This window comes from Panulirus ornatus, chromosome 8, assembly GCF_036320965.1.
Source record: "Panulirus ornatus isolate Po-2019 chromosome 8, ASM3632096v1, whole genome shotgun sequence".
Taxonomy (NCBI): Eukaryota; Metazoa; Arthropoda; class Malacostraca; order Decapoda; family Palinuridae; genus Panulirus; species Panulirus ornatus.
The window spans coordinates 3,865,734-3,892,701 of NC_092231.1; the positions used below are offsets into that span (position 1 = coordinate 3,865,734).

At 39.5% G+C, this 26,968-nt stretch overlaps 1 protein-coding gene across 1 annotated transcript in view; it reads right to left on the reverse strand.

The window, feature by feature from the left end:
• The window catches only part of Abca3 (ATP binding cassette subfamily A member 3), a 201,783-nt gene that overhangs the window by 72,184 nt on the left and 102,631 nt on the right, over positions 1 to 26,968 (reverse strand). Inside the window, exons 21-25 of the mRNA XM_071663978.1 lie at positions 21,957 to 22,114; positions 15,198 to 15,296; positions 10,764 to 10,916; positions 8,739 to 8,966; positions 1,068 to 1,179 (exon numbers count right to left, since the gene is read on the reverse strand). Of these exons, the coding sequence (XP_071520079.1) occupies positions 1,068 to 1,179; positions 8,739 to 8,966; positions 10,764 to 10,916; positions 15,198 to 15,296; positions 21,957 to 22,114 (750 nt within the window). The remainder of the gene's footprint in view (positions 1 to 1,067; positions 1,180 to 8,738; positions 8,967 to 10,763; positions 10,917 to 15,197; positions 15,297 to 21,956; positions 22,115 to 26,968) is intronic.

Genomic DNA, 26,968 nt, shown 5'->3' on the forward strand with positions numbered 1-26,968 from the left:
TATTTGTGAAATCAGAGCCATTGCTATGAGGGAAGGGTAAACGAAAACAGCTGTTTACTTATGGGAAAAATTATCTGCTGAAGGCAAGTGACAGTTGAATGACAGGTGACAGCTGATGGCTATGCTCAGTGTGGAGCCCTGAAGCTGGAAGCAGTGTTTCATCTGAAAACATTCCGATGGCATTACTTAGCAGTTTAATCGTCATAATCATATTTTCTTTTTTCTGGAACTATACCTTCTTCATGATTTTCACATCTAGACATTTTTGTTTTATAACTGAATATCAAACATCATCAATTATGTAGTTTCTGCATCCTTTGTCCATTCTATTCCTAGACTGGACTTTGAACTAATCATGTAACGGGATATCAGTTGTCAATTTTTAATGACACCTGAATAAACAGAGTATAGTGCTCTAGTGGGTAACCACTACATTTGAAACTTATTTCTCTTCAGGATGTGAGCAGGCTGCCAAAGCATACACTTGGAAAACTGAAATGATGTGGTCATAAAGCAGGGATGAACAAACTTTGACTTGCAAGCCATATGCTGCTACTGGCCAATAAAGTGTATTTCATTATGAATAAGAGACAGGGGACAGAAAAACATCCCTGCTTCTCATTTGCAACCTCTACTCAAAGATCACCCTCCCCATGAAATCACATCATTAATAAAACATGAATATGCAATAATGACTCATGAAGTGCCAAAAAACAACCTTCAAACCCATTCTTAAACTCCATTTTGCCAGGCATACATCCATCTGAAACTACAATCCCCAGGTTATAGAAGAGTTACAATGTAGACTTCTTTTCCTCCTTTCATTTTTCCCTTTTCCCATACATTTTCTAACTTTAAGTCAGGTCTATAAACATCTGCCAAGCCCTAGGTGATTTCTATTTTCTATTTCTCTTCCTTTCTCTTTCATCTGAGATGCACTTTGAGGTATAATTGGCCTATGCCATATTGGTCATAAACAAGGAAACAAAATAAAACAAAATAAACATATATTGAGAAAAATGCCCATTTACAAACACACTTCAATCATATAATCTGATTCCACTTACTACTACGTTCTTGGATGAGGAAAATGACAAATGAAGCAGTTAAGAAGGACATCCCAAAAGCCAAATTGAAGCCAATTTGAAAGCCCAGATTCTGTCGTTGGTCTTGTGTTAACTGTAAAAAGGTACATTATAATGATAAAAGTTTTTAAATAAAGCAAATAAGACTAAATATTTTCAGCCTAACAAAGGTTTTGAATATTCATATCTATCACATATACAGCATGCAGTTGTTATCTAATCATTCAGTTGACTTAACTCTGAAGAGGCTTTTAGATAATGCAAATACCACACTGTAATGTATATCTATATACATTATCTAAAATAAGTATATCTAAAATAAGACTGACAAATATGAAAGCACACCAGGACAGATAAGGGCTGTTTAAACATTGTACAAAACGAATTAGTAAGGGCATTCTACAATGCATTTTAACATGAGGTATATACCTGTTATGCAACTGCAAAGGGTAAGAAGGTAAACACTCTGATATTCTACTTCAGACACAGAAAAACCAATACAATAATCTAGCATAAATATAATAGTCATATGTGTTAATATGTATAACAATTTTAACTCTGAGAAACCATGTCAAAGTTATTCTACTGAATAACAAAGAAAAAACTTTTTTTTAGCGACCAATATGGCATGGGCAAAACTTGCTCCAGCATAGGCTCAGTTGAAAAAAAAAAAGAATAAAAAAAGGGAAAAATACAGAAAACAAAAACATCCTGGAGGTGTTTGTCAATACTTAAAGGAAGGTTATACAAAGAGAGAAAGACAAAAGAGGGAAGGGAATTCCACAGCTTAGCTGTTCGAGGGAAGTAGGAGGTAACATTACAGCCAATTCTCAAGTGACTAGACACCATGCAAAAACTGTGGGAAGCAGCAGCCAAATGCATGCCAGGGGCCTAATTCTTGGGGGTTCAGACAGATTCAGACAACTCATGAGACCAAATGACAAAATAATATCTACAAAATTGAAGAGAACAGCAACATTGCAGCATACAGAAAAGGAAGGTTGAAGAGAGGTGATGCCATGAGAATCAATGAGATGGAAGGCTTTTGATTCCATTCCAGTTAACAGAGAGGTGGAAGATGAGCCACCCCAGATGTGTGCACCATTTTCAATACTTGGGCGAATAAAACCCGTCTCCAAACGAAATATCTGCTCACACAAAACATAAACATGGGACCTCAACAACACTACTGACTTTTGACTTTGTAATGTTGATTATCAGGGGTTTCCAAGAAAGGTTGGAGAATATGGTAATGCACAACTTGTTCATGTTATAATCAAGCTGCAGCATGGTGTTTTGAAACTGAAGAGGGGAAAAAATGATTCTTAGAAACTGGGAGCATTATGGTATTTTGAAACTGAAGAGGGGGAAAAAAAAAACGATTCTTAGAAAGTCGTTTTTTTTCATAATTGATTGTCCTTTCCTGCGTTACCAAGGTAATGCCATAAAACAAACAAAGAAAGGCCACACTCACTCACAACCATTTTCTAGCTGTAATGAGTAATGCACTGAAACCAAAGGTCCCTATCCAATACCAGGCTCCACAGTCCACAGACCTTTCCATGGTTCACCCAAGATGCTTTACATGCTCTGGTTTAGTCTACTGATCACACACTCTTCAAAGCAGACACCTAATCCACTTCTGAAACTACACTGTTCCTCTGCAATCTGATGCTTTGTACATGCCTTCATCCTCTCAATCACTACTCTCCTATAAAACTTACCAAGTAAATTTAATGAACCTTTGTAGTTTAAACACTCATCTTTTTCCCCTACCTTAAAACAATGGCACTTTACATACATTCTACCAATCCTAAGGCACCTCACCATGATCCATATATACCGTGAAAATCTTATTTAACCAACCAACAACAAAATCACACCCTTTCTTGTCAAATCCAACTGGGGAGAAATTGCATTTTGGCAATATCAAATTTTACAATGTTATTGCTTCTCCACTCCAAAATGCTGCAGAGGTCTGAAATGAGAGAGGTAAGATGATCAGTAAGAGTAAGAGAATGAGTATTAAAAGGGTGGGGAGGAACAATGAGTAGAATTAAGCAAAGTGGAATCATCAGCATAAGAGTGCACAGGGTTAAAAGTAGAAGAAAGATCATTTACTGAGAGAAGAAAGAACACCACCATTATTAGGAAAGGATGGGGAAGTCATTCCATTGATGATTATTGTGATGGAACGGCTACAGAGCAAACAATATGTTTGAGAACTGAGAGAAGGAATGAAACTAAAGAAGGGGGAGTTCAGTAGAGACTTACACCACAACCTGTCAAGTGCTTTGGAGATGTTGAGAGCTATGACAAAAGAAAGTTTCACTAAAGTTCTTGAAAGAAGAGGATCAAAGGCAAGTCACACAGGACAGATCATCAGCAAACCTAGTACTGCAAAATCTATACCAGTGATCTGAGTGAATGGAATAGGATACTGACTGTTTTAGAAAGAGATTTCAGAAAAGCTACAAAAGACTCAGGAGATAGCAGAAGTGCGAGCAATTGGACGGGTTAGAGCTGTCTCCTTTCTAAGGGATGGGCTGTAACAAGGCATGCATCCAAGCAGATGGGATAGTCTGGGGTTTTAGGCAGAGGCAAAATAGGTAAGCAGGGATGGGCACCAGTTCAGAGGGACACTCCCTTAGAACACAAGGAGGTACACCATCAGATCCATTTGCCTTGTCCAACTGAAGCCAGGAGAGTACCTAGAAGACCCTAGATGAGAAGAATATACAAGATGACACAAGTTCAGTGGGAGGAGATGGGTTCAGAGGATTAGAAGCTCAATCATCCAAAGTCGAGTCTGTGGAAAACAAGTTATCACAAAGAGTGGCTTTATCAGATGGAGAGTTAGCAATAGACTGATCAGGCCAAAAAAGAGGAGGAAATTTTAAATTACAGTTGTTAGATATGACTTTAAGTGAGAACCAAATAGATTGCCAGAAGACAAAGTCAAGTCAGCACACTTACTTTTTTAAGATACAGACAGCACTTAGCTATAAGAAAAGCAGCTTTGCAATGATTCTGAGCAGAAATGAAAGCAGAATGCATTTCAGGGGAGGGAAAGATTTTCATGGTTCAGTAAGCATAGTCTCTGAAATGACATGAATCAGAGGAGAATCAATCAAACCACATTAGCTGAGAAAAACACCTGGGATATATGACTTTACCCCAGCCATATGGGGAAAAAGATCTGGGGTATAGAACTCTATCCCAGCCAAGTTAACTTCAACTATGCATTCAGTAAGAAACAAGGCATTCCAACCACAGAAGCAGTACCTATTCCAATCAAAACTGCCAGATATAAGATTATGGTCAGAGGACCTTAATCCATTAAAGGTGGATGATTTTTTTTTTATACATCTGTGTAAGGTGGCATATTCTAGGAATAATAAAGTATCAGAGAATAAGCCAATACATACATAAATACTTAGAAAAGCAAATGGATTTGTATGTAGCATTTATGGATCTGGAGAAGGCATATGATAGAGTTGATAGAGATGCTCTGTGGAAGGTATTAAGAATATATGGTGTGGGAGGCAAGTTGTTAGAAGCAGTGAAAAGTTTTTATTGAGGATGTAAGGCATGTGTACGTGTAGGAAGAGAGGAAAGTGATTGGTTCTCAGTAAATGTAGGTTTGCGGCAGGGATGTGTGATGTCTCCATGGTTGTTTAATTTGTTTATGGATGGGGTTGTTAGGGAGGTGAATGCAAGAGTTTTGGAAAGAGGGGCAAGTATGAAGTCTGTTGGAGATGAGAGAGCTTGGGAAGTGAGTCAGTTGTTGTTCGCTGATGATACAGCGCTGGTGGCTGATTCATGTGAGAAACTGCAGAAGCTGGTGACTGAGTTTGGTAAAGTGTGTGAAAGAGGAAAGTTAAGAGTAAATGTGAATAAGAGCAAGGTTATTAGGTACAGTAGGGTTGAGGGTCAAGTCAATTGGGAGGTAAGTTTGAATGGAGAAAAACTGGAGGAAGTAAAGTGTTTTAGGTATCTGGGAGTGGATCTGGCAGCAGATGGAACCATGGAAGTGGAAGTGAATCATAGGGTGGGGGAGGGGGCGAAAATCCTGGGAGCCTTGAAGAATGTGTGGAAGTCGAGAACATTATCTCGGAAAGCAAAAATGGGTATGTTTGAAGGAATAGTGGTTCCAACAATGTTGCATGGCTGCGAGGCGTGGGCTATGGATAGAGTTGTGCGCAGGAGGGTGGATGTGCTGGAAATGAGATGTTTGAGGACAATGTGTGGTGTGAGGTGGTTTGATCGAGTAAGTAATGTAAGGGTAAGAGAGATGTGTGGAAATAAAAAGAGCGTGGTTGAGAGAGCAGAAGAGGGTGTTTTGAAATGGTTTGGGCACATGGAGAGAATGAGTGAGGAAAGATTGACCAAGAGGATATATGTGTCGGAGGTGGAGGGAACGAGGAGAAGTGGGAGACCAAATTGGAGGTGGAAAGATGGAGTGAAAAAGATTTTGTGTGATCGGGGCCTGAACATGCAGGAGGGTGAAAGGAGGGCAAGGAATAGAGTGAATTGGATCGATGTGGTATACCGGGGTTGACGTGTGGATGTGTGTGTGTATACATTGTGTATGGGGGTGGGTTGGGCCATTTCTTTCGTCTGTTTCCTTGCGCTACCTCGCAAATGCGGGAGACAGCGACAAAGCAAAATAAAAAATAAAAAATACATAAATTGATAAAACTGGATGAAAAACGAAGGTAGGAGGTGTCACTTACACAATACTACTGACTGTGGGGGAAGGGGAGGAGTAGCCGTCCACTCGGGGTTAGGCGGCTTATCAGGTGCACCTGGGACGAGGCTAAGGCACTCTACTATGTACGTCTGTTTACATGTCAGAGATGCCAAATCACCCAATTTCACCATACAATTATGATGTAAAAGGGCCCAACGTTATGTCACGTTGCCCACCTACTACTGTATGAACATTAGATATCAGCTAATACTGCCACTGACTGTGGATGGGAGAGTGAGGGTAGCTGTTTACAGGAATGGGTAAACAGATGTCATGATAGTAGATGACAGTGATGCCACATCGCCAAAATTCAAATAAACAATTACAACACAAAATAGCCCAATGTTATGTAACATTGCCCGGCTTCTACCGTACAAACTTTAGGTAGTGTCATCTGCCTTTAAATGGTTAAGGGTGCAGAAATGGTGTTTGAATAGAGGGAGGGCTCAGGGGTAAAAATGAGGTCAAGTGTGTAAAAGAGTGGTTGTGACAATCAGGAAATTGAGTAGAGTTCTTAATTAATTGTTTCAGACCATTAATGACAAAAATAAAAGGCCTTGGCACCACCATGATCATCCTGTTTACAGCCTAACCAATCATCATGTTGTACATTGAAATCCCTTGTATAGAAGACCAGAGCATGTGGATGTGAAGACAGCAAGGCTTTTATCTATCTATCTGTCTGTATCTCAGATGATGATTCCCTCTTAGAACTCCCATCAAGTGGGTGGTCATGACAAAAGAATCACCACTTATCCCTGCCCTTAATTCCCCTCTTGCATTCACCATTCCATCCATTCTTCCATCACTTCTCTCCCTCCGGTACTCTTCCAATCTAACTCCCCAAGTCACAGGTGGTCTTCCTCTCACACCAACCCCCCTTTAACTGTACTATCATACACTCTCCTTGTAAACACCCAGTCTTGCTTTCTTTCCACACATCCAAATCAACTTAAAGTAATACCTTTCATCCACTAAACCACTCAAAAATTCATTCCCTTTGCATTCATTCCCTACCATAACAAATCTCTCATGCACCCCCTCATTTCTTTCTTCATTCCATCTATTTACACCACATGCTTCTCTCAAATAACTTACTTCCACAGCCTTGATTCTAGACCTTTCTGGCTCTTTCATGTCTATGTTTTGGATGCATAGGTTAGGGTCGGGAGGACTATGCTGTCCCTTAATCCTTTCCTCACTTCCATACTTGCACCAATATCCTTCACTACTCTATAAAGGGACCAAATGACTCTTCTAACCTGTACTGCACTCTTCCTCATCTCTCTTTCCATATAACCAAATTTACCCAAGATAGCTCCTAAATACTTAAATTCTCTCATCTCTTCCAGTCTTTCTCCCCCATTAACTACAACACGGTTTAGTACACTTTCTTCTCGCACTTGCACTCTATAGGGTTTTGCAAAATCTGTACTTTCACTCAGTTTCCTTTCAAATACCATCACTTCACTTTTATTTGCATTTATGTTCAGTTCCCTACCCTTACACACCTCATAAAACAAACTTACAATACTCTGCAACTGCTCTTCACTCTCATCAAACAACACAGCATCATCCACAAGCAGGCTTGTCACTGGCCATAAAATCTTACCTACACACTCCATCTCTGCACCCCCCTTTCCAAAATTTTGCTTTCACCTTTCTTATCACTCCATGTTCAAAAGTTATGGCTACATCACCCAGCCCCACCTCACACCTTCATGTATACCAAAACTTTTGCTCTACTCTCATTACACTCTTATCCATGCATATGCTACTCTATAAAAGGCTTTCACACTATCCAACAGTTGTCCCCATACCCCATACACAATTAACAAATCCCATATGCATTACATTTGACTGTCATACACTTTCTCCAGATCTATAATAGTTGCATGCAGCTTCATAACTTCTGCTAGATACTTTTCCACAGTCTTTTCACCACAAAAATCAGATGCACAAATCCCCTACATTTCCTAAAACCCCCTTGTTCCTCACCAATTCTGCATTCAATCACTCTCATCACTCTTTCAATCAACATTCTTGCATACACTTTTCCTGGTAAATTTAACAGACTTTGTGGCATGGAGTCAAAAAGTTAATGAGTTGCACAATGTCAAAGGAATTGGAGGGAAATAAACAAAACACAAAAGCAAGGTAACAGAGGGGAGAGAGATTTTGACCTAGATGGCATCAGAGTCAGGAATCTCAAGATCCACAAGGCATGCAACAGGTGTCTTTGTACTGCAGTTGGCACAAAACCCTACCCTTGGAGCAGAACAAATAACAGAAATTATAGTTACAGATCTGATGGGGTAAAGGAGAAGTAGCCTTGGAGAGCTGGATTTTGGACAGAAGAAAATGATAGGGAGAGAGGTGAACAGGTGGTGTTTAACAGAAGAAAAGTTAGAACTAGGTTTGCGAATGTTGCAGAAATGGGTAGGACCACAAAAGTTGCATAAATTATAACAAAAGAGCCAGCTCTAAGAGATGTAGCTCTGGATATGGGGTGGATCCCTTCTGAATGATGGTGGTCAAAAGGACCATGGGCTCCACTCAACCCCATTTGACTGGTGGCACTGTTCCAAACTGATGCCAGAGAATTATATGATTGTTGTATTGCCATAATCCTGAAATAATGAAAAGTATGAAAAACAGAAAAAATAAAGGTATGTGTGAGTTAAATTTTGTTACTTGCTGTTTATGAGAAAAAAGAGTATGGGGTTGGGGTTGAATGCCAGCAAACCACATGTGAGCAAGGCATGGTAAAAAAGACAGAAAAACAAACACCACAGTGCTGGCTTACTGCAACTATCTGCCACTATCCCTTCTGAAACCTAGCAACATTCTTAGTTTGCTCATACAAGTAGCTACTCCTTAACATATTAATGCTTTGTTACCTTCTCTATGTCTGTCCTTGGTAGAGGATGATTTGATGTTGAAATTGTGATGTTGTTATTCCCCGTCACAGCATGTATCACAGCTGTATCTGCAATGGCCAAGGCCAAAGGCGGAGTGTGAAAAGGTTGGTTGTTAAAAAAAGCTAAGACATAAGATCCATATCTATTACCTTCCATCTGGAAACCAACCATCCAATGCTGGTTGAAAGAAGGAAGGTCACTTTCAGCCTAAAGAAAGAGAAAGAAAAGTATTTTTTAGATTTCTATAAAAGCACCTCTATCTAAAACCATAAATATGAAATACATATAGCAATTCCCTACGAGTATGGTCATGCCTTTAAAATAGCGTCTCATTTACTAGTCTAAGACATATTCAATACAAACTAAATGAATGACTCTCACATTCAAAGTAGAGTAGAACAAGCAGAGTCTCCTTATTTGTGACTGAATACTAACAATGAATAAAGTTTCAAGCATAAATGGCCTAACAGTAATGCTTTACATATGCACTGAAGAAATAAACAGGTTGGTTGACATCTAATGTAAACACTTTTTGGTGACAATGTCAGGTAGTGGAGGAAACCACATATATAATGCAGACAGTGAGGTTCATACACAGTGGTTTATGGAACAACTTAACCCACACAAGGAATATGGACCAGAAAATGAAAATGTCTCAACATGTGCAGAAAACATAGAACGACCAACTGAGATGCTGTTTAAAACCTCATCATAAAAGTAACAGGGAAGTTACACTGACTACTGATTTGTGCCCCTTAAAATTTAAGCAAGAACTGAAAAATACTGGAAACAAAAAATAAACTGATGAATTCCTGGCTTTAAGAAATTTTAAGAGATAACTTAAGTTCAGAAGGAAGAGGTCATGCATAACAAATCTCTTGAACTTGGTTGCCCAGTAAGCAAAATTATGAAAAAGAAAGTCAGAGATAGAGAAAAATGAAAATTTTGAAAAAGAATAACTACCTCTCAACCAAAGGTAAAACCCTGTGAACATTTGAGGAGGCACTTGCTCAGTAAGGAACTTGAAGGAGGGTAAAACCATAATTTTACCTCCTAACTTTATATGTTTCATTGAGAAATCTTTCAATCCATTTAAGTTAAATGAGGTAAGTAGACACCCATTCATAGGGCTTACTGTACATTTAGCTACTCATCAAGGCCTATAATGCCATGGTGCAGCAGTAAGCCAGAACCAAGGAATTATTTTCCCTATTCACTCATTAACCATTGGCTTGGGCCTGTTACTGCTGGGAATTAACATATGCATTTTTGAAAAGGAAGGCGGGGAAGGACAGGAATGGTCCCTTACAATGATACCAATGTGACTTTTAAGGGCAAGGAACAAGAGGGAAGGTGCTGCAAGTTGATGTCAAGCAACAATCCACTGGTATGAAGAGTACCAGTGAATGGGGTAGGTGGTCACTTGGTGCAACATCCCCTGTATATCATGGTGTCACAGGCCTGGGTGAGTTGCTGTATGGTTACTGAGTCTAGTCAAAAAGCACCCAGAAGCCTCATATATATTCTATAAAGAAAATGATTACAACCAATTTTAATGGGAAAATAAGTGTTTGAAGCCTCATCAAAAGAAAGTTCTCTCCCTCTCTCTCTCTCTCTCTCTCAAAGAGTTTTGTCTATATGTAAGGAAAGGGATAATGAACAAAGAAAGAAACCTCATGTGAGCAAAGAATGGGAAACAAATTGACTGGAAGTGTTCACTTGGGGTTTTTGCCTATTATTCTTAAGGAGAATGGGGCTTTATCATTTTCCTTGCTCATTGGTTTACTCCTATTAAGAAGAAATATATATGCAATGGTAGTCAAGTCTTGATGCATGTCATTACAGGCCATAATAATGTACAGTGAGAATCAGTATACTCAAAAAATCAACACTAACAGAGTATCAATATCAACAAACAATCCTCTCAAAATGTCCATAATCTTCTTAGTATCCATAAAAACTGACATAAAAATGTTTGAAAAAATGAATTACAATAGGCCTTACTTGATTTAAAATAAAGGTAGAAAAATTAGAACTTGGCTCAATCAATGTCATCTTGTTACGTCCATGGAAACTTGACTCAAAGGCTTCTTCCAGAGCTTGGGTATGTTTATTTGGCTGAAGAATCTGCACTGGTGTTACTGTTCCATCAAAGTTCTGTAAAACGATTACAAGTCATTAAGAACATTTGCAGCTCAATCTAATGTGATCAAGTAGTTTGGTTTCATAATTATCATGAGAATGTTACATTACAAACTGACAGAAAATTAATTTTAGGAGTATAAAATACCTTTCTCTTCCTGGAAAACATATGAATATTAGAAGACATACCTATGGCCTGACAGAATAAACACTTGTTGATAAGAAGTCAAACTACCTAACAAAAGTGGTCAGCTTTCTTCAAATGAGAGCCACCAAAAGCTCATCAATCAAGTCAAGTTGACTTGGATTCTTCAACAAGAGACTCACTGCCTCAATGAACAATGATGAACTTAATATCCCGGTCGTTAGCTTGCCTTGCTGTAGGCTACACAACAGGTAGTACTTCATTCAGACATGTTAAAAAAAGTTAATGACTTAGCAATAGGTGTGGGTGGTATGGCACTGTATTTTTATAGTAAGTAGGCTGCTCAGGTGCAAAAGTGTCCCTCATACTTAGATATTCATTTTCTTCATTACACAATTCAAACAATAGCTCACCCACAACAAATTGTCTGCATCTCCACATAAGTCTTCAATCACTCTTTTAATGCCAAAAAGACACAAATCTAGCTCACATCTTCCAGTCACCTTAACTGAACAATCTCTCCCACTGAACAAAACACCAACCATTCTAGGCATCACATATGACCCACAAAAAATATAAACACAAAAGCAGAATGCAAACAAAATGTCCTTAAAATAATACCTGGCACCATATTTGGACAACAAAAAGAATCCCCAACGTTTTAAGCAAACAATTCATTTACGTCACTTTAAATTCTGCCTTACCTGCCAGGTCTTTCACATACTCAAAAGTGAACACTTACCACCTACAAAATTAAACAAAGATCCTTCCAATATAGACCCACCTCAATATGCTCAGCACCCAGCATTATGCAACAGCACTAGACCCCTCCCATCTAAAGAATGCAATAACTAGCCAAAACCACCAAGTATAAATAAAAAGCTTATCCCTGCTTTAAACTTCAGTAACCTCTACACTCAAATCTCACCACCCTCAACAAATATAACACTGACAAAACACATACACACTGATATCATCAGAGTCACTAGACAACTGACCTCCCATCTTAATTCTAATTCCAACCTAACAGACATACATCCATTAAAAACCACACTCCCAAGACAAACTAATGTCACACTCACTTATGCCCTGGATATCATCCATCACTACAGCACTACAAACACAGTTTCAACATATTCCTAAACCCTTCATGCCCATGATGCATGTGCCTTGCTCATCTGAGCACAGACACATAAAAAACATCACAACACTATGACCTATGGCCCCAACCAGTGCTGCAGGAGACTAATAAGAATAAAAGAGATTCCTGGGGCAGGAAGTGAGTACTAAGTATGCATATGTGGTAAAGGACTTTGCCTGCTGGGCTACCTAGCAATGCATAGAAAAAATGTCTTTCTTAAAAAACTTTTGAAAAGGCTTTCAAGACCAACATGTGGTAGCTCAAAGCCTTGCTCATATTCTTAAAATTATTATTTTTTTTATTATTATACTTTGTCGCTGTCTCCCGCGTTTGCGAGGTAGCGCAAGGAAACAGACGAAAGGAATGGCCCAACCTCCCCCCATACACATGTATATACATACGTCCACACACGCAAATATACATACCTACACAGCTTACCATGGTTTACCCCAGACGCTTCACATGCCTTGATTTAATCCACTGACAGCACGTCAACCCCGGTATACCACATCGCTCCAATTCACTCTATTCCTTGCCCTCCTTTCACCCTCCTGCATGTTCAGGCCCCGATCACACAAAATCTTTTTCACTCCATCTTTCCACCTCCAATTTGGTCTCCCTCTTCTCCTCATTCCCTCCACCTCCGACACATATATCCTCTTGGTCAGTCTTTCCTCACTCATTCTCTCCATGTGCCCAAACCACTTCAAAACACCCATGGAAGCGGAAGTGGATCATAGGGTGGGGGAGGGGGCGAAAATTCTGGGGGCCTTGAAAAATGTGTGGAAGTCGAGAACATTATCTCGGAAAGCAAAAATGGGTATGTTTGAAGGAATAGTGGTTCCAACAATGTTGTATGGTTGCGAGGCATGGGCTATGGATAGAGTTGTGCGCAGGAGGATGGATGTGCTGGAAATGAGATGTTTGAGGACAATGTGTGGTGTGAGGTGGTTTGATCGAGTGAGTAACGTAAGGGTAAGAGAGATGTGTGGAAATAAAAAGAGCGTGGTTGAGAGAGCAGAAGAGGGTGTTTTGAAGTGGTTCTTAAAATTATACCTCCAAAATCTAGGGTTTCTAGGTGCTATAGTTTGGCAAATAGGTAAAAAATGGCTTTTCAGAAGTTCTTCAAGACTTACTGTGTAGTTGCTCAAAAACTTTCCCAGATTCTGAAGTGCCTAAACCCAATATCTGGGGTCTTTTGGTACTTCATTTTGGCTGTGAAAATGTAAAGCACAAACATTTGATAATATACTGATAATGTAAAAAGAATAATTGCCCTAAAAATATCCTAAAGGGTACCTGACTCTTAAATCCAGCACAGAATAGGGCAATTTGTGCTGATCTGGCAGGCTGAATGAGAAAAGCATCATGTTTTCATAAATTTTTGGGTTTTCTACTGCTGTCATCAGTGCCTCAGACAGGATAAAGCACATGAAAACTATAGCATCCACTACTATATGCCATTTTTTCTTTACCAGCTTACCTATAATGAAGATGTGATTGCACAGTCTAAGAAGAAATCCTGCTTGGCTCCATCTGTTCCCACTTTTAGAAAGTGATGACACAGGAATGAAGGATTCCCAAACCTGTTTTACCCTACTTAATTACCTATGACAAGCAGGAATTACATGACTAGCATTCTTTTTCACCAAGCCCAAGGAATTGTGAAGAGAGGCAAACAAGAAAAAATAATATTAGTACAAATATTTGCTGGGGTAAAATGCCTAAAAAGAAAAAAACAAGCAAGCTACTGATGGGGTGTGTTACCATGAAAACAGAATTATTTTCAAAGTCTAGCCTAGTATCTTTCTCATCTTACACCTAATGTTCAATCGTAGTGTTAGTATGTCTAAATTAGCTAGTGGCCATGGTAATTTTCATAACACAGGTAAGATAACAAGAAAAGTTGTATGTCACTGGCAAAATCATGTGGGTGTTCAACAAAACAGATTTCATTATTACAATATAGATAATGGTGTATTCATCATTTGTGTTCTAAGGCATTCAATGGAAAACAAGTACTTATTATTAGTATACACGAACATATGAATGACCTGATCTGAAGAATGGAGAAAAGAAGGTGCAGCTGGATTTCAAATGAACTTCTGTTTCCATGGCATGATGAAACCCAGTCCTTAACTTGTTTATACATTTTTTCATTTTCAGGTTTATATCTGCCTTCAATTTAGTGTTTTTTCTATATCTTGCAGATAAGGCTGTGCAGAAGAGGATGGATGTATTGGAAATGAAAATGTTTGAGGACAAAATGCAGTACAAGGTGCTTTGATCGATTAACTTATGAAAGGGTAAGAGAGAGGTGTCGTAATAAAAAGAGTATGGTTGACAGAGTTGAAGAAGTTGTGCTGAAATGGTTTGGACATATGGAGAGAATGATAGGATATGTAGACAAAGAGGAGATGTGTGTCAGAAGAGGAGGGAAGAAGGAGAATGGAGCGACCAAATTGGAGATGGCTAGATGGGGTGAAAAAGATTTTGGGCAACCAGGGTCTATACATGCAGGAGGGTGAAAGACATGGACAAGATAGAGTGAACTGGAACGATGTGGTATACTGGGGTCAATGTGCCATCAGTAGACTGAACCACGGCATGTGAAGCATCCTAGGTAAACCATGGAAAGGCTTGTGGGGCCTGGTAGTGGATTGGGAGCTGTGGTTCCACTGCATTACACATGACAACTAGATACTGGATGTGAGTAGAAGAAGCCTTTCTTTGTCTGTTCTCAGTGCTGATGTGAGAAAAGGTGATCATGTATGAAAAAAGTGTTGTAAGACTATTATTGAAGTTTACATGGTCTGTACTGCATGTGTCTCTAATATCAGCCCCAGTATTATCTGCTTAGATTGAATGATGATAAGTACTCATCCTCATGATTTATATTCATCTATCAGCTGATTCATCTTTTAATACAACAGTCTTGCTTTTCTATGTATCCATATCAAAAGCAAAAAAGACTGTCATTAACACACTTGAAAAAATTTCAGAAACTTACATTCAGAGTGAAGTGAACTTGTGGTGGAGAATCATTAACTCCAGGAAGAGTTTGTGCTACTACTAGGGCCAGGATCAAGAATGCGACTGGGATAATGTTCTGAAAAGAAAACATAACAAAGAATAAATATCAAAATACTGCTTGGGAAAAGAAGTTTTGAAGAAATGGAACCTTTTTGAAATCCTTGACTCCCTCATGTGAGCCTTTTCTAAAAAAAAAATACCAAGAAGGCCTTAAATTTTTGTTGCAGTGACCAGCAAAACTACTGGTCCCAGTTCCAGCACCTATGAGGCCTTTAATGGTTTCCATCCAATGGCACCTTCTACTACCCCTATCTTTCTGAAGACCAAACCAAGGCCAGACTAAATAAAAATAAATGAAGAATGTAGACAATGTGCTATAACTAATATCAACATTCTAACATGAACATGTAAATATACTGAAATATCATACATAATCATTTTTGATTTTCGAAAGGAAGAAACAGAGAAGGGGGCCAAGTGGGGATTTCCCTCAGAGGCTCAGTCCTCTGTTCCTAAAGCTACCTCGCTACTGCGGGAAATGGCGAATAGTATGAAAAAAAAGATAAAAAAAAAAATACACTTTCGAGGTAGCACAAGTAAACAGACAAAAGAAATGGCCCAACCCACCCCCATACACATGTATATACATACACGTCCACACACGCAAATATACATACCCATACATCTCAATGTACACATATATATACACACACAGACACATACATATATACACATGCACACAATTCACACTGTCTGCCTTTATTCATTCCCATCACCACCTCGCCACACATGGAATAACATCCCCCTCACCCCTCATGTGTGCGAGGTAGCGCTAGGAAAAGACAACAAAGGCCCCATTCGTTCACACTCAGTCTCTAACTGTCATGCAATAATGCCCGAAACCACAGCTCCCTTTCCACATCCAGGCCCCACACAGCTTTCCATGGTTTACCCCAGACGCTTCACATGCCCTGATTCAATCCTTTGACAGCACGTCGACCCCGGTATACCACATCGATCCAATTCACTCTATTCCTTGCCCGCCTTTCACCCTCCTGCATGTTCAGGCTCTGATCACTCAAAATCTTTTTCACTCCATCTTTCCACCTCCAATTTGGTCTCCCACTTCTCCTTGTTCCCTCCACCTCCGACACATATATCCTCTTGGTCAATCTTTCCTCACTCATCCTCTCCATGTGCCCAAACAATTTCAAAACACCCTCTTCTGCTCTCTCAACCACGCTCTTTTTATTTCCACACATCTCTCTTACCCTAACATTACTTACTCGATCAAACCACCTCACACCACATATTGTCCTCAAACATCTCATTTCCAGCACATCCACCCTCCTGCGCACAACTCTATCCATAGCCCATGCCTCGCAACCATACAATATTGTTGGAACCACTATTCCTTCAAACATAGCCATTTTTGCTTTCCAGGATAATGTTCTCAACTTCCACACATTCTTCAAGGCTCCCAGGATTTTCGCCCCCTCCCCCACCCTATGATTCACTTCCGCTTCCATGGTTACATCCGCTGCCAGATCCACTCCCAGATATCTAAAACACTTTACTTCCTCCAGTTTTTCTCTTCAAACTTACCTCCCAATTGAGATATATAATATATATCTCTTGACCTCCTGCCTCTTTCTTTTATACATCTCCCACTGATTTGCATTTTTCCCTGCAAAAATCATCCCAATGCCTCTCTCTTCTATTTCACTAATAATCTTACTTCTTCATCCCACCACTCACTACCCTTTCTAATCAACCCACCTCCCACACTTCTCATGCCACAAGCATCTTTTGCGCAAGCCATCACTGCTTCCCTAAATACATCCCATTTCTCCCCCACTCCCCTTACCTCCTTTGTTCTCACCTTTTTCCATTCTGTACTCAGTCTCTCCTGGTACTTCCTCACACAAGTCTCCTTCCCAAGCTCACTTACTCTCACCACGCTCTTCACCCCAACATTCTCTCTTCTTTTCTGAAAACCCATACAAATCTTCACCTTCGCCTCCACAAGATAATGATCAGACATCCCTCCAGTTGCACCTCTCAGCACATTAACATCCAAAAGTCTCTCTTTCGCGCGCCTGTCAATTAACACGTAATCCAATAACGCTCTCTGGCCATCTCTCCTACTTACATACGTATACTTATGTATATCTCGCTTTTTAAACCAGGTATTCCCAATCACCAGTCCTTTTTCAGCACATAAATCTACAAGCTCTTCACCATTTCCATGTACAACACTGAACACCCCATGCATACCAATTATTCCCTCAACTGCCACATTACTCACTTTTGCATTCAAATCACCCATCACTATAACCCAGTCTTGTGCATCAAAACCACTAACACACTCATTCAGCTGCTCCCAAAACACTTGCCTCTCATGATCTTTCTTCTCATGCCCAGGTCAAGAGAAAGATGCAAGCGGTGAAAAAGAGGGCAAATGAGCGATGGGGTGAGAGAGTATCATTAAATTTTAGGGAGAATCAAAAGATGTTCTGGAAGGAGGTAAATAAAGTGCGCAAGACAAGGGAGCAAATGGGAACTTCAGTGAAGGGGGCTAATGGGGAGGTGATAACAAGTAGTGGTGATGTGAGAAGGAGAAGGAGTGAGTATTTTGAAGGTTTGTTGAATGTGTTTGATGATAGAGTGGCAGATATAGGGTGTTTTGGTCGAGGTGGTGTGCAAAGTGAGAGGGTTAGGGAAAATGATTTGGTAAACAGAGAAGAGGTAGTAAAAGCTTTGCTGAAGATGAAAGCCGGCAAGGCAGTAAGTTTGGATGGTATTGCAGTGGAATTTATTAAAAAAGGGGGTGACTGTATTGTTGACTGGTTGGTAAGGTTATTTAATGTATGTATGACTCATGGTGAGGTGCCTGAGGATTGGCAGAATGCTTGCATAGTGCCATTGTACAAAGGCAAAGGGGATAAGAGTGAGTGTTCAAATTACAGAGGTATAAGTTTGTTGAGTATTCCTGGTAAATTATATGGGAGGGTATTGATTGAGAGGGTGAAGGCATGTACAGAGCATCAGATTGGGGAAGAGCAGTGTGGTTTCAGAAGTGGTAGAGGATGTGTGGATCAGGTGTTTACTTTGAAGAATGTATGTGAGAAATACTTAGAAAAGCAAATGGATTTGCATGTAGCATTTATGGATCTGGAGAAGGCATATGATAGAGTTGATAGAGATGCTTTGTGGAAGGTACTAAGAATATATGGTGTGGGAGGCAAGTTGTTAGAAGCAGTGAAAAGTTTTTATCGAGGATGTAAGGCATGTGCACAGGTAGGAAGAGAGGAAAGTGATTAGTTCTCAGTGAATGTAGGTTTGCGGCAGGGGTGTGTGATGTCTCCATGGTTGTTTAATTTGTTTATGGATGGGGTTGTTAGGGAGGTGAATGCAAGAGTTTTGGAAAGAGGGGCAAGTATGCAGTCTGTTGTGGATGAGAGAGCTTGGGAAGTGAGTCATTTGTTGTTCGCTGATGATACAGCGCTGGTGGCTGATTCATGTGAGAAACTGCAGAAGCTGGTGACTAAGTTTGGTAAAGTGAGTGAAAGAAGAAAGCTGAGAGTAAATGTGAATAAGAGCAAGTTTATTAGCTACAGTGTGGTTGAGGGGCAAGTCAATTGGGAGGTAAGTTTGAAAGGAGAAAAACTGGAGGAAGTGAAGTGTTTTAGATATCTTGGAGTGGATTTGGCAGCAGATGGAACCATGGAAGTGGAAGTGAATCATAGGGTGGGGGAGGGGGCGAAAGTTCTGCGAGCACTGAAGAATGTGTGGAAGTCGAGAACATTATCTTGGAAAGCAAAAATGGGTACGTTTGAAGGAATAGTGGTTCCAACAATGTTGTATGGTTGCGAGGCGTGGGCTATGGATAGAGTTGTGCAGAGGAGAGGATGTGCTGGAAATGAGATGTTTGAGGACAATATGTACTGAGGTGGTTTGATCGAATAAAAAATAACAGGGTAAGAGAGATGTGTTGTAATAAAAAGAGTGTGGTTGAGAGAGCAGAAAAGGGTAATTTGAAATGGTTTGGGCACATGGAGAGAATGAGTGAGGAAAGATTGACCAAGAGGATATATGTGTCAGAGGTGGAGGGAACGAGAAGAAGTGGGAGACCAAAGTGGAGGTGGAAAGATGGAGTGAAAAAGATTCTGAGTGATCGAGGCCTGAACATGCAGGAGGGTGAAAGGCGTGCAAGGAATAGAGTGAACTAGACCGATGTGGTATGCCGGGGTTGACGAGCTGTCAATGGACTGAACCAGGGCATGCGAAGCGTCTGGGGTAAACTATGGAAAGTTCTCTGGGGCCTGGATGTGCATAACCATCCAAACCCGCTGCCTTGCTGGCTTTCATCTTCTGCAAAGCTTTTACCACCTCTTCTCTGTTTACCAAATCATTCTCCCCAACCCTCTCACTTTGCACACCACCTCAACCAAAACTCCCTATATCTGCCACTCTCATCAAACACATTCAACAAACCTTCAAAATACTCACTCCGTCTCCTTCTCACATCACCACTACCTGTTATAACCTCCCCATTTGCCCCCTTCACTGATGTTCCCATTTGTTCCCTTGTCTTACGCACTTTATTCACCTCCTTCCAAAACATCTTTTTTATTCTCCCTAAAATTTAATCATCCTCTCTCACCCCAACGCTCATTTGCCCTCTTTTTCACCTCTTGCACCTTTCTCTTGACCTCCTGCCTCTTTCTTTTATACATCTCCCAGTCATCTGCATTATTTCCCTGCAAAAATTGTCCAAATACCTCTCTCTTCTCTTTCACTAATAATCTTACTTCTTCATCCCACCACTCACTACCCTTTCTAATCTGCCCACCTCCCATGCTTCTCATGCCACAAGCATCTTTTGTGCAAGCCATCACTGCTTCCCTAAACACGTCCCATTCCTCCCCCACTCCCACAGAACCATGTAGAAAACAAGGGAAACAGATGAAAGAATGGCCCAACCCACCCACATACACATGTATAAACATTAATGCCCACACATGCACATATACATACCTAAACATTTCAACATACACATACATATACATTTGCAGCCATATACACATGTATATATTCATACTTGCTGCCTTCATCCATTCCCGCTGACACCCCACCACACATGAAATAGCATCCCCCCAGCACAGGCGAGGCAGCATTAGTTAAAGACAAAAAAGGCTACATTCATTCACACTCAGTCTCTAGCTGTCATGCGTAATGCATTACACATGTATCAAGATTTATTGTATTATCTATGTTACAAGACAGCCATTTTTATTTTGCTATCATAAATATATTTTTATACATTTTTATCTGTTTGGTATTTGACTAACTTGAGAGGAAGGGAAAAGTAGGTATATCAATATGGCTGTCAGCTGTCAGGAGATGTTAGCCAGATGGTAAAGGAATCTGTGTCTAGCCCAAATCTCTCTGTTAACAGAAGCAGTTATTTCAGTTATCTGTTTTAATGGGCCTATGGGCTGATTATACACCCTTTAACGTGTAAGAGGTGGAGGCAGAACATAACAATAAAAAAGTAAATCTGCTTTCAAGAAATTGGAAGACCTGTTCAGATGAAGACTTTTTTCTTCTGAATAATTGCTTCTCTTATAAAAAGAACTAACTTTAACTTATAAGGTTACTCCTCTCAAGCCTAATGTGATTCTACCTATATACTTCCTTGACACAGAGGAGTTTAAAACAATCAGTCAATCAATTCTCCTACTCTGACCACAAAACTTTGTCACCTTTCTTATACTACAGTGAAATTTCTCTTTTCCTCTTGTATATATATCACTATGGTTTCTGCTGAGAACTGGCTGCTTGCATGCCTCCTCATTAACAAGACCACATACTACGTGGCAAATCACTGAATAACAAGATTGCTGTGCCTCAATTATCAAGTAAGTTCAAGCTGAATCAATGTGATGTCTGCTATACTGATATGCTTTATTTTTTCAAGTTTTCCCAATAGTCAAATCTTTTTCATTTTAAAAGGTAGGCGTTCCACCTCTTTTAAAACCTTAGATTATTTGCTAATCACTTCTCTTATTTCTTTAACTATATCATCTTTTGATGAGACATTCATGTGAAAATTCTACACTTTATAAAGGAACTCTGCAGGTCATCCATCTACAGTTGGAGATATGGCATGTATAACAATAGAGAAAAATCGAAGAAAAACACTAATTTCAATATATGGTATGACGTACCAACTCTTAATGATTACTTTCATCAGAAACAAACAGCTGTATTCTTACAATTATGGTTGATACGTTGTCAAGGTATTTTGGAGCATTATACATAGTAGCTAGAATGAGGATGTGGGCAAATGAGGCTGCTGTATCATGTGTTCCTAGAAAACAAATAAAAAACAAACAAACATGAGGGGGGAGGGGGATGTTATTCCGTGTGTGGCGGGGTGGCGATGGGGGTGAGTAGGGGCAGACAGTGTGAATTGTGTGCATGTGTGTATATGTGTGTGTTTGTGTGTGTATATATGTGTGTACGTTGGGATGTGTCGGTGTGTATGTTTGCGTGTGTGGACGTGTGTGTGTGTGTGTGCATGTGTGTTGGGGTGGGTTGGGCCATTTCTTTCGTCTGTTTCCTTGCGCTACCTCGCAGGCGCGGGAGACAGCGACAAAGCAAAATAGAAATAAATAAATAAAAAAGAAAATTATAATTACATCAAGTTAAAACACTAACACTAGCATACCTGTGCCAAGGTCAGAAAAAGATTTCTGAATGTGTAGAGGATCTTCTTTACAAGCATAGCTCTAAACTGCTGCAGGAGAAGAAAACAGCCACTGTTTCTCATCAATGGAACTCGACGTGGGGTTGATGGCTTTAGGTTGTTTGATGTCACTTCCTTAGCTGTCACGCATAGTTTGCACATAAATTTTACTAAATAGCACATTATGAGATGACAATTAGATATACATCACTGATTACAGAAAGCTTTTTCACACGTGCAACTTCAAAATAATCGACATGTGCATGCATACTACTCTACAGCTGTGAAATCTTACATAGCTTCCACCTTTCTTGCCAACCTCATTTCAAATATCAAAAAGTATTCTTTTGAAAATATGAAAATTTTTTCCATCTTTCTGTAGTTTAATACTGCATAATAGGAGAAGAGCAAGTGAAACCACATAAAATATGGGAAAAGGAATATCAGTGCTCTAATACATCACCTAATTCATTCAATTCTAGAAAGGTAAATGTAAGTCAGCTACCTGTAAGATTTCAACTTACCAGTACATCCTACGCCATGCAGGTGTGATGTCATGCATATAAAGAAGCTCAGAAGCATCATTACAGCTTTCAGGAAACTGTACATTTAAACATATAAGTATGTTAGATAAAGCAAGGATATAATACTTTCACCACTTTTACACATTCACTAAAGCTATAAAAGACAAGAATTAGTATTCAACCATTCTGAAAGCCATGTTATCATTTTCTCTAAAATCACCACAGTTTGATGTCCTTCATAACATATTTAATACTTTCAATATAACAGCTTGAAAGTGCAGTGTGAAGTGGTGCTAAGAATGAATAAATGGCCATCAGAAAATAAGCAGTTGAGGTGGTTTTCTGAGAAGTGGCTCAACAGACTAGAAAAGAAATAGAGTAAAGAATATAAAAGAATGTAAAAAAAGAAAGAAAACACATATAAGGTGATAAGAGTGACTAGCAGAAAGTTTAGTATAATGGCATATTGAGGCACTACAGATGATGTGGACAAAACTGATATGGGCAATAACTAACATTGTAAATGAATGGAAAAATGAAGAAATCTATAAGAGAAAGCCAAAAGTACACTGGAGAAGTAGTGTGGAGGCAGCACAAGAAGGAAAAGGCTTTGTCGATGGAGGAAGCTATGGAGGCATTCCAATAATGTGAGCCTGCTTAGAAAGACGCACAGACTTACAGTGCAATATCTAACATCTTGAGAGAAGCACAGGTTGATAATGATAGGCTGAGCAACCAATTCCTCTAGATCACGACAATTATCAAAACATTTACACTTGAGGTCAGCAAAATGTATCAAAAACTTATGAAAAAAAATTAGTGAAATCATCATTAAAGATAAACTCTCCTCAGATCATTTTCTAACATTATTCTAAAAAATAACAGCTCTTCTTTTTTATAAATATCTCTCTTCCCATAAAATGACATCTATCCCAACAAACTTTCCTCTTACAATGTTGTCCATGTACTGCATAGCCAGCTACTTCTGTGTGTATCAATTTTTCCTTCCACATGTACATGTATCTGTTTTTGTCTACTAGTTAGTTTATTTTTTTACATCTATATGATATGGTGCATCAATTCATGTATCTAAACCTCTTGAATTCACAAAGGATGATTGTGGTGACCTTCCAACTCGGAAAAGTGCAGTCATCTGTAACACTTCACCCATTTACATCAAAACTGCCACTCCACATTTTTCTTTTCATGTTGTTCCCTGTTTCACATGTTTGCATGGTATCACCAGGAACAAATGAAGAAACTACACTCATCTGCTCATATCCACTTTCTAGCTGTCATGTATGATGTACCAAAACTAGAGCTTCCTATCCACAGGTAAGCCCCATAAACCATTCTAGGGTTTCCCCTGACTGCTTCATATGCCCTGGTTCAGCTAACTGACAGCATGTCATCCCCTGCCTACCAAATTGTTCCAAATTACTCTATCCCACACATGCCTGGCAAACCCCTGCAGTTTTACACCCTAATATCTCAAAGCATATTTCACTCTGTCCTTCCAACCTATCTTTGGTATTCCCCTCCTCTTTGTTCCCTTCACTTCAGAAACATGTATATTCTTGGTCTGTCTCTTCTTATTCATCCTATCCATATGTCCAAACAATTATAAAATACCCCTCTTCAACACTCTCAAACACACTCACTTACTACCACACCTCTCTTTCTCACCAAGTCATTCCTTACTCGATCAACTCTTCTACCACCACACAATGTGTCTGGCATCTGATTCCCTAAAATCTAACCTCTTCTTTACTTATATATTCAAGACCCAAGACTTGCATCCATACGGCACTGTTTGTACTACTATACCATCAAACATACCCATCTTTGGCCTCCCACACAGTAACCTTCCCTTCTGCACAATCTCCAACTCACCTAAGATCTTTGCAGATCCACCCCTCTCTCCAAAACCCTAGCATCTACATCCCTTACCAACCCATCCATGAACAATTTAATCATCTATGAAGACATCACACACCCTTGATGCAGATCCATCTTCATCTGGATCACTCATCCTCCTCTCTTTATACTTGCACACACTCACTTCTTCTCTGAAAGTTCCTCCCACACCATATATCCATAACAAAGCATCTCTATCAACCCTTTCATATACTTTCTCCAAATCTGTAAATTCAACACACAAATCATCCCTTTTTTCCAACAGTTTTGTACAAAGATTTTTCAAAGCAAAGATCACTTTGTTCCTCCCCAGTCTGATGCTCTGTGCATCACACCAACCTCTCATATAACTTAACACTTATACTTAACAAACTTATAGTTCTGTAATAAAAAAAGCTCACCTTGTCCTTTCCTTTATGCAATGGCACAATACATACAGGCATTCCATCAGGCCTCAGCACCTCACCTTGAGCCATATGTAGAATGAAAATCCTGTCTAACCAATCACAAACACTTCAGAAATTCAAGTGCATTCCCATCTACTCCAACTGCTTTGCCACACTTCATCTTATGCAAGGCTTTCATCATTTCTCTTTTCACCTAACTATTTGGCATGGATCTTTAGCTCTGCTTACCTCCATGTCCCTATGAATCTACAAAGCATTCATCATATCAGACTTACTTTTAGCATCTTTAAAAAATGAAAATGATTACCCTCTAAAAGTGAATACACACCATTTATCAATTTTTTCATACTTGTTCACCATTTCCTGCATTAGTGAGGTAGTGCAAGGAGCAAAAGAAGAAAAGGTTTTATTCATTCATATCCTTTCTCTGAAAACACGCCCTATTAGCCACAACCAGGCCCCGTCCCACAGATTACTTCATAGTTTCCCAGGCTGCTTCATATGCCCCAGTTCAGTTCAATGACAACATGTTGCTCCTGCATACCACATCACTCCAATTAACCTTATCCCATACATGTCTTTCACCCTCCTGAATGTTCAAACCCCAAGTACTCATTATCTTTTTCACTCCATCCTTTCATCTCCAATTTGGTCTCCCAATTTTCCTCATCCCTTCGCTTCATACCCATACTTCCTCTTTGTTTCCCTTTATTCATTGTCTCCGTTTGTCCAAACCATTTCAGCACTCAACCACTTCTCTCTTCCGATATTACTACTTGCTCGGTCAACCATCCTCACATCACATGTACCAAGTACATAAAAAAAATCCGTTTTTAGAAACAGACAAACACATGAAGTGTGCTGAAGTTTTAGTTTTTTGGACAATTTGAGAGGCCTGCTGCCTCTGGGAAACACTGCACTGGAGTTGCCCTCTGCCAGTAGCTTGTCAAGGGTGAAGCAAAAAGGTTAAGAATAGGCACTGAAGTCTACCAGTTATGCTGGTAAGTAAAAGGAACGCGGGACTAAGGATCATATGTCCGAATAATATGGGATGACTGGTGAGAGTAAAATGAGAGAGCTTGTGGGGAAATCTAAAAGTAATAGTTTGGATATGCTTGGAATTGGGGAAACCTATATCCTTGAGCAGTGCGTATGGAGTGAAAATGGAAATGACAAATGCAATTAGTGTAAGGGCAGGTGGGAGGAACAGTATGGATAGGAACAAATGAAAACGATCAGGGAAGAGGGTAAGAAAGATGTGCAATTGTGCTATCATTAAGAGTATGGAAGATGTTACATACAGAAAACGGATGCAATGAATCAAGAATATTGCAGGTGAAAGGAAAAATTGGAATTGTAAAGTATGCATAGATATGTGCATATGCACCTGTGGCTATGAAGGCTGCGCAAGGTAAGGATGAAATTAGGCAATTCTCAAGATATTTGAATGACTGTATAAATGATTCTGAGAAGGAAAGAAAGGTGGTTGCAATGAGTGATATGAATGCAAAGGTGGGATGTGATGAAACTGGCAAGACTGTTAGTACACTGGGAGTGCCTGGTGTAAATAAGAATGGAAGTTGTCTTGTGGATATCTGTGCTGAGAAGGGTTTATTCCTTGAAAGTCACATTTCTTTGGCACATGATGATCTACAGGTATACTTGGATGAAAAATTATAAAAGAGAAGAACAAGAGGGTTTGATCAATATGTGGCAGTGGATGAAACATTAAGGATGTGCTGAGTGCTAGAGTTATGAGAGGATTCTTTGGAGACTGACAATTTTGAAGTCCTTGTAGGAGTAAGGATCAGGAAGAAGTGCAGGTGTGGAGTAAGAAAAGATGGGGAGGTAAAAGTGTTGGCAAGCAAGGAAATGAATCAGGTAGAATGCAAAGAGGAGTACGAAAGAAGGTTGACCAAAATATTAAATGGCAGTGCAGAAAATGTATGGTTGCACTCATGTATGAAAAAAAGTTTTCAAAATGTTTAGAGAAAGACTGTTAAAGGTTGTAGAGTTAGTAATTGGAGGTACAGTCTTGAGATATAAGAATACAAAGGGAAATCGCATGGTGGACAGATGATATATAAGAAAAGCTGTGGAAGAGAAGAAAAAAGGCATGTAGTAGATTAGTTGAAAGGAATATACC